Source organism: Patiria miniata, unplaced genomic scaffold (genome assembly GCF_015706575.1).
Source record: "Patiria miniata isolate m_02_andy unplaced genomic scaffold, ASM1570657v1 HiC_scaffold_18, whole genome shotgun sequence".
Taxonomy (NCBI): domain Eukaryota; kingdom Metazoa; phylum Echinodermata; class Asteroidea; order Valvatida; family Asterinidae; genus Patiria; species Patiria miniata.
Window position 1 is genome coordinate 2529705 of NW_024037056.1, and position 8685 is coordinate 2538389.

At 42.3% G+C, this 8685-nt stretch overlaps 1 protein-coding gene across 1 annotated transcript; it reads right to left on the minus strand.

Moving 5' to 3' along the window:
* Window positions 1-99: 99 nt before the first annotated feature.
* LOC119724191 (cholesterol 7-desaturase-like) lies at window positions 100-8190 on the minus strand. Its single transcript, XM_038195128.1, has 7 exons — window positions 7688-8190; window positions 5623-5811; window positions 4463-4641; window positions 4012-4064; window positions 3346-3478; window positions 2034-2207; window positions 100-1096 (listed from the first exon to the last, which is right to left on the minus strand). Exons 1-7 carry the CDS (start codon window positions 8097-8099, stop codon window positions 938-940), a joined length of 1299 nt encoding a protein of 432 aa, XP_038051056.1. The 5' UTR covers window positions 8100-8190; the 3' UTR covers window positions 100-937.
* Window positions 8191-8685: the final 495 nt, after the last annotated feature.

Below are 8685 nucleotides of genomic sequence, written 5' to 3' on the forward strand. Positions count from 1 at the left end.
TGTTGACAGCACCCAACATAGAAGAAAGGGCATTGTAATACAATTTTTGTTTAGTCTATGGACTCAAAAACCGGTGAGGTGTAATTGACACATGTTTTTTATTTCAAATAATATATTATTAGAATGAGCCAAAATTTGGATGCTCGTCCCTCTTTCTCGCAAAACACTAATAAGGAAGACGAACAGAGAACAGGTTTTCCATCTCAACAACCCTTGGTTTAGTCCAGTCAAAAACAAGCGCGATCAGTTGAAATGCAGCTAATAATTCTTCACCACCAAACCTTCAAAACTACAACGAATTCAAGTCGTGAACAGAAAAGAAAAAAAAATTACAAAAAGGAAGTTAGCCTGCCGCATCCTGTCGTGGCATCTGGCTAAACCTTTCCCGCTTTAAGTGAAGAAAGTAGCCATGCAGCCTGTTTCCGGGGCGCGTTACCGGTGTATAATGTGCAATTTGGACTCTATGATAGTTTGATTATTTCATGAACATTTCTTGCACAGTGTCTTAAACTATCTGTCCAGCAATCTTTTCTTCAATTTCCTGCTAAAATAACCCCGTTTTCTGCAGTCTTTACGGTTTATGAAACGAAGAGTCTTGCCTAAGAAGTAGGCTTAGGATAATATTAGTGTTAGAGATTTACCTGCATGTAGGACTCTTAATACAGCTGATATTCGACAAGCAAGATTTCTTCTGATACAGTTTATTTTAGATTACATTTCCTGACGCTCCGCATAATGTTATCATTTCTTAATCGTCACGGTAGGTAAAACAGTACTATTGAAGCAACTTGGTGATCAAGCAAACTACATTTTCATGACTCTACATTGACTCCAAAAATGTTATACAAATTATATCTTTTTGGGGGGTGGGGGGAGTAGCGTAGCCCCATGCCTCCCTTTGATCAGTTGAGGGTGAACTCTGAGCCACTGCCGCGAGTTACCACTGCAGGGAGTCAGCGGGGTGGAGTCGCGGGCTGTTCTCAGTGTAGAACTGGGCGAACCAGCGGCGATGCTGTGCGATAGAAGGATCCTCCTTGACCAGTATGGGCTTGGGCCGGTAGGTCTTGTTAGCCCAAACGATCACATCTCCTTTAATCTATAAACACACGACAAAATAACACAAACGAAGAGGCAATTTTACTGACCGAGGGCGACAGCAAATTCCACATAGCGCCCTCATTGTGTTTAGCATATATCATTTTTTGCACGGTTTTGCCATAGTTGTTTTCGCAGGGTAACAACCCAAGAAGGAGTAAAAATTGACATACGAAACAAAAATGCACTCTTGCTCTCTTTTGCTTATTTGATTCATTTCGCTGCTCTACTTCCTTGATCAGTGAAAATAGCAAGGAATGTGCGAATGAGCAGCAAAATGAGTAAAATGAGCAATACAAAGAGCAAGAAATGAGCGGCAGCGAAACGAATAAAATGAACATTTAAAGAGCAAGAAATGAGCAAATGAGAACTGAAATGAGTAAAATGAGCAGGGAAAATGTATACGTGTCAAACTCATTACCATACATAAAATGGGTACGGTCAATATTATTTGAATTTACGCAAGCCCCTCACACGCGTGACATCGACACCCCCATGGTAAATGGCAGATTTCCGTTACTCATATTATGCTAATGAGGGTCACGTGGGGCCAAATGAAGCCTTCTGTTTGGCCGAGAAGCCTCGAATTCTTGTAAGGCGGACTTCACTACTCCCCGCCCTCTCCCATATAGTTAGTGTTATGTGCGTGGCTAACTTGCAAACGGCGATAGGTCAGTTATCTACCAAAAACACAATTAGGCCAGAAAGTAATGCCTATGATGATTTGTGTTGCTTTTGTAAAGAAAAAATGGGATAAATCCAGGAGAAAATGGCCCGATTTGTGCACCTCTGTGCAATGGCAATATTGCTTTTGCTTCTGGCCCCCCTAGGCCCATTTATGCGCATGCGTGCATAATTTTAGTAAACAAAAGGTTCATTGGGAGAGGGCGGTTGGGACGAGCGAAAGTTGCCAGAAATTTGCAATAAAATCTACTCACCCCCAAGTAAGACCAATACACCTTGAGTTTCTTGAAGAGCCGAGTCGCCAAGTTGAAGGGAGAGGCCGGAGCAGAGTACATCATGAACACTACTTTTTGCCTGAAGGGTCCCACTGGTACGCACCCCGTGAGCATGAATTCATTAGCATCAACATAGGACAGACCAGGCCCGTACTGTGGATTGCAAATCAATCACATTATAAGGCACAATTTGTATTCTCCAAGAAAGCTTTGCTGATACAAATTGTGTCCAAAGGGGCCATGGGCTAAAAGGGGCATTTTCTAGAAGGGGCAAAACATATTTTCCCCAAAATATTACTGTATTTCTGAACATATTCTCGATTTATCAGTTTTAGAGGGGGCAGGGACATTTTGCCCCCCCCCAACTCATTAGATTTACACCATTATGAATTCGCGCCTTTTTTTCTTTTCTTTTTTCTCTTTTTTTTTCTTCCTTTTTTTTTTTTTTTTTTTTGCTTTTCCAGGGGTTAGGGCAAGCGCCCCCTTGCCCCCCCCCCTCGCGACGCCCATGAAAGGAGCCATAAACCTTTCTACATGGCTACAATTTGGTTCGAGACACACACAAAAAGACAAAATATTGACAGAATATGTACAATTAACAATATATTGAAAATGTATGAATTACCACCCAAAAAGGCGGGCGAAATAAAAGAAAAGGAAGCGGGTGGGGACGAGAAACTGGTTAAGTTTTTTTTTGCCTTAAATTAAAAAAAAAAAAATAAAAACGGTCGCCATAAAGTTGTGAAATTTGTTGACACTAGACAAACGTACCAATGATATATACTTCATAATGGGTGCCGTCACTGTATTTGTATGAATATTATAGCCTACCTATTAGAACCATGGCTATGTGTTTACATGTGCTACTACTCTCTTAATTCCAAAGAGTGAAAATTCACTTCACGCAGTGAAGATTCAATTCCACAGTCCAAAAGTAGGGCCTAGACGTTTTGGAGTGAAATTTCTTCAATCGTAAAGATCGAGGTTTCACTCAAGCTTCAACAAAGTGGTTCTTTTTTCAGACTATTTCAATCGAAAATGAGAGTGATTTTCACTCTAAAACGTCTAGTCCCTAATTTCACTTATTGGAATTTAGAGAGTAAAAGTATAATGTAAAGCGCCCCCTATAAAAATAATGAGTCCAGGAAGTTAAAAGGTTCTTTTTTGTTTCAAATGTTTCAAAAAATATTTTAAGATATATGCACACTTCAAATGTACACGCTATATGATCGGAATTCAACGGGAAACATATCCTGACGTATTAAAAAAAAATGTCAAAAAAATATCGAACCTGTTCGTGGTAAATTTTGTTTCCGGGTATGAACGCCCAATGCATCGCCGTCTCGGAGTAGGTCGTGCTGAGATATTTCTTTGTCGGATGAGCCTCCCATTTGACATTGACAAAACGCTTCTGGAGGACTTGCCTAAAAGGTTTATAAAGAAACGGAAAAAAGAGGATTAAGTGTTTCTTATAATGTGCAATATCCCACAAAAGATACTCCAGCTAAAATTCCTAAAGAAATTAATTGGTAAATTATTGAAAAGCCGAATGTATATACCTCTTTGATAGAGAATAGCATTGTATTCAACCATTAGTGCGCTTTGTTAAGTTTGATTCGGACTATCGAACCTTTGGACTATTGAACCTTCGGATTATTCGGACTAACGAACCTTCGGAATAACGAACGTTCGGACTATTGAACCTTCGGATTATTCGGACTAACGAACCTTCGGAATAACGAACGTTCGGACTATTGAACCTTCGGATTTTTCGGACTAACGAACCTTCGGAATAACAAACCTTCGGACTATTGAACCTTCGGATTATTCGGACTAACGAACCTTCGGAATAACGAACGTTCGGACTATTGAACCTTCGGATTATTCGGACTAACGAACCTTTGGACTATCGAACCTTCGGACAATCGGGTTGTCACCATTACTACTCTACACTTACGGTCCGTGCACGTAATCCAGATGCGCCACATCACCGCCGTTTTCCACAATATCCTACGAAGTAATTTAAAAAAAAAAGTTTTAATATGATTTCACAAATTGCTTACAATTTTCATTTTCATTCTATTTTCAAAAACCCGCGTGCTATTAATAACCCTTAATGGGCCGGGATATTTCGACCATCTCTCAGCTGCGCGGCAACCCGTGGTCCGATTTTTTAACATTTTGGTATCAAAAGATGCGCAAGGCTCCAGGCAAAAATCAGAACAGCTCGGGTCGCGAAAAAAAAATGTTCACGGCTATCGCTTGGTTGTAGGGAAAAACAACATGCTCATTATGGTCATTGACTACAATAAATCGGTTGCAGGGAAGAAAAAACAAGGAATCGGAACCGGCTGCATTATAAGGGGAACCAACCAGAAATCCAGTCTGGGACCCAGACTACACCTCACCTGGATGTGACAGTCTAAGTAGGTTTCCCAGCAACCACTGTACACCAACTCGCCAGTCTTGATTTTCTCGATCTCCGGCGGGTACCAGGACGGCTCCTCCCCTTCCGCGTGGTACCATATCAATATCAAACCATTGATTTCCAGGGATCGATACGTTTTAACCTTGACAAAGTCTGGCACTGTGGCAACAAGCGGTTTAAACAAAAGTCTATGATACTCGTCAAATACAAAAAAAAACATTCTAAGACCGAAGAAAAAAGAAAGTCCTACAGCTGTTGTTGAGCAATTTGTTCTCCAAACAATTTAAAAAAAACATTTGCTACGAAAAATCTATAACAAAAGAGAACAATCCTATTTCGGGCATATCTGCAACACACCGAAAAATGGCTTTTATTGTGCGCACAACCCGCCCTGCAAGAGCCAAAATATTGTCCTGCAGCCCCAAAAAAAGTATAGATACAGTTCAAAAACTAAACATTGGCAACTGTAATTATCATCATAATAATAACAAGTATACCCTTTGGGAGACAATTCAGCGTCATAAGTTATACCTTGGGGAGACACGTCGAATTAGGGAGACATTTCAATGTCACCCTCATTCCAAATCCCCTACTTAGAAGCCAAAATTTAATGTCGCAAATAAACTAGATAGATTGCTCGTGGTCAAATTAGTATACCGAAATTCGTGGAGGTAGATAAGGTCAAATTGGGGTTAGGTGTCACTGAAGTTGGACAAAAATATGTGCATAAGTCTATAGGAATGTCTCTCTGATAACCTAATAATCGGTAATTATTTAAATTATTGCTACAAATGTACTATTAGGGAGACACGTTAGCGTAGAAATTTCGATAGTAGGGAGACACGGGCTTAATAGGGAGACACCTAGGTGTCTCCCGATTGGCGCAGCCCCCCTTTAGAGGAAAAATTTTGCTGTCCAAATTAGGTTATATTTGTTGCTCGTGGTCTAATTAGTAAAAATACCGAAATTCGTGGAAAAAGGACAAGGAATATTGGGTTAGGGCACATTTAAATCGGAAAAAATTTTGTGCACAAGTCTATGGGAAAGTCTCCCTATTACCCCATTGCCGGTAATTATTATTATTATTATTATTTATAAATTTTTTTTGGGGGGGGGGGCGGGCAAGACAGGAAAAAATACCTTTGTCTGCGTAGGCGATGTGAACGCATTTGCCGTCCTCCCCTTGATACGTCCATCCATGGAACGGGCACTCTATGCACTCCCCCTTGACTTTCCCGCCAATGGCCAGATTGGCGCCAAGATGAGGGCAGTAAGCATCCACGATGTACACCTGTCCGCTCTCCCCGCGAAATACGGCCACGTGCAAGCCTGGGGAAAAACAGACGCGTCCTTAAAATATGTATACTTTCCGAATTGTGACTTTTGGTTGTTTCAAGCACAAATAACTTCGTCTTTTTTGTGGTGCGTCGGTAATCTTCTGAAGGCTTCTACTTCGTGCTGATTGTTTTGTGCACAAACAGATCCACTTTACGAGTAGACTGGTTGCTGGTCTCTACATTATCGACTCCAATAGCGGGCGGCAACCAGTCTACCCTGAATTATTGTCGGGCCGGCCCTAAATAATTCCAAGTGTGTTATTATTCCATACGTAAACGTTAGCTGATTTTGTTTCAATAATGTCAAACGCTGCATTTCAAGCGCATTAGCCTCAAGTACGCCCTTTAAGCAGGCGTAGTCGGGGGTTGGGGGGGGGGGCTATGGGCAGGGAGAGGGGGTTAACCCCAAAGGGGCAGGGTTATTTTGACCATCTCACAGCCGGGGAATCCGCCCTCCTCAGATCCTGGCCATCAAGTGACGAAAAATTATGAAACTGCATGCATAGAACAACTTAATATGAGCATACCCAAGAAATTTCATGACTATAGATTAAAGGGTTTTGAATTATCGGCTAATTAATTGTCCATATCAAAAAAAGGGTACTCGTGAAAAATAGGTGCTCGTGAAAAAAGCGCGCTCGTGAAAAAGGCAATCGTGAAAAATGGGCAATCGTGCAAAAAGGGGCTCGTGAAAAAAAGGGCTATCGTGAAAAAAGGGCGCTCGTGAAAAAATAGTTGCTCGTGAAAAAAAGGACGTTCGTGAAAAACGGCACTCGTGAAATAAAGGGCGCTCGTGAAAATTAGGCACTCGTGAAAAGGGGGCTCGTGAAAAACGGCGCTCGTGAAAAAAAGGGCGCTCGCGGTGAATTTTTTTCACCAGTGCCCTTTTTTTTCACCAATGACCTTTTTTACACGAAGCACGAACGTCTGTAATTAAAAGCGCCACCTATTGTCCGATGGTGTTTTAGGTGTAGCCCCTCCTCCCCCCCCCTCCAATTTCCGGAGGCTGGGCGACAGGTCAAAAAAACCTGTGCCTCTCAGCGAGAATGAGGTTAGTGCACTTTTTTACCTCTTAACCCCGCCGCAATCAAAATGACCTTGCGCCACTTTCAAGTGTTTGTCACTGCCACAGCCTGTTGAAATAGGTCTAGATCTGTTTGTTTGTTTGTTTGGGTTATTTGTGGCCAAATCAAAAGCTCGGACATTGGTCCATTTGTTTGTTAGTGTACGCTCCGTTTGCACTTTGGGCCCGCCTTGACCCACCACTTGATTAGGATAGAGCTAGATATTTATCCGTCGACATTCGTCTTTCATGGGTGTATCTAGGTTTTGGATCCATGTTAATTTTTGTGCGGGGGTTGGGGAAGGGGTAGGTAGGGTCAGTTGCCCCCTGCGTCGCGCGGGATACATATTGTGTAATGTTCCCTACACTGCCGCATTTGAAGTCTCTGCATATTGTCTATACCATTTCGTGCATAATTATATTGCTGATTGATGACTGTACACAAGTTTTATTAGATAGACCCACGTTTCTACAGAACGTATAAACTAGCTAGGAATTTCATCGGTAATGTTGCTGCCTCCAGAGGGCCAGCCTAGTGCCCTATTTGTACCCATCTCACTGTCCGAACGACTGACTCACGTACTCTGTGTCACCTGGATGTGAACCGGGCAGTGCTATCGTAATGGGATTACTTTCGTAACGCGAATGAATTGGCTAAAGCTGACAACTTATTGTGTAGACCAGATACATGACGACCTCCAGGGAATGAATTGAGTAGAATATTGTGCGCTCTTGGACAAGCTTTACTACGCCTGCCTTGCCTTGTTTAATTGATAGACTTGTGGTATGGTGCTTTATTACGTACCCAGGACATGTGCGTATTTCGTCTCCATCTTCTTGACCTGCGCAGACCTGAAGACAATGAACCAACCGTTGGGATAGACGGGAGGTATGTCACCGATCTTCCGCGATCGTTTCATCTCTGCCACCGCTTCTTCCTTGGACAGCCCGGCCTGGGCTTTGTCGATCAAGTAGGAATCTCTCCCTTCATCGCCGTAAAACTCCAGAGGGCTGTAGATGAACGACAACACGGCTGCCGTCAAGTACGCCAAGCCAGCCAGCAGGCCGTACGTCGCGTAGAAAGCCGGCCAAGAGATGCTGCCATCCTCGGAAGAAGAGGTCGCGGGAATCAGACCACCTCTGCAAATAGCGATCGAAACGAGAGCAGGGGCGACTACGTACAGCAAGAGAGAGTAAGCAACTGCTGTTTGGCCCATTGTGGAAAAGGAATCTTGATTCTAACAAACAAAGTCCAAGTTTCCACAAAGGGAACGTAATGTCGATCGCGAATATTATTGAGCACTGTATGTCACACACTGGAGCACGCTCTTTTATAGGTCAGCGTCCCATGTAGAAAAAAAAGGTAGTCACATGACGTCGCCAATCTCATTGGTTGCATATTCTATGCCGTACACGATGGATGGACGAACAAGTTGTGCGCTTGGCGGTAGTTTAAAATTTGACACCGACACTTTGTGTATGGGTCCACGCATTGTAATTTTTATTGATTCGACAGCTTATTAGCATAATATAGGTTAGTATTAAAAGTGTCCACATTTATTACCGCATGCCCAGCGGTCCATGAAGTCCCCTGTATAACCGGAACAATCCATGTTGGATAACTGGTCATTTTTTATTCTCTTATTTTCAATGATAATTGAATAATACACGTTAACTGGAGAAAACAATGTTGGAGATAACTGGAGAGACTTTGGCCTCGTTTTAACTCGTAACCCATTTTGGAGTCCAAATATCGCTCCTTGTTGAAAACGTAAAATATACTAAATACTATGATCTTTAGCA

Bases quoted from the DNA above. Each gene is read 5' to 3' on its own strand.
- LOC119724191 (XM_038195128.1), bottom strand. From the start codon at position 8,099: ATGGGCCAAACAGCAGTTGCTTACTCTCTCTTGCTGTACGTAGTCGCC. The intron at 3,479-4,011 runs GTAAGTGTAGAG...TAAACCTTTTAG, and splicing joins CTGGATTACGTGCACGGACC to GCAAGTCCTCCAGAAGCGTT. The intron at 1,097-2,033 runs GTGAGTAGATTT...GTGTGTTTATAG, and splicing joins TGTATTGGTCTTACTTGGGG to ATTAAAGGAGATGTGATCGT.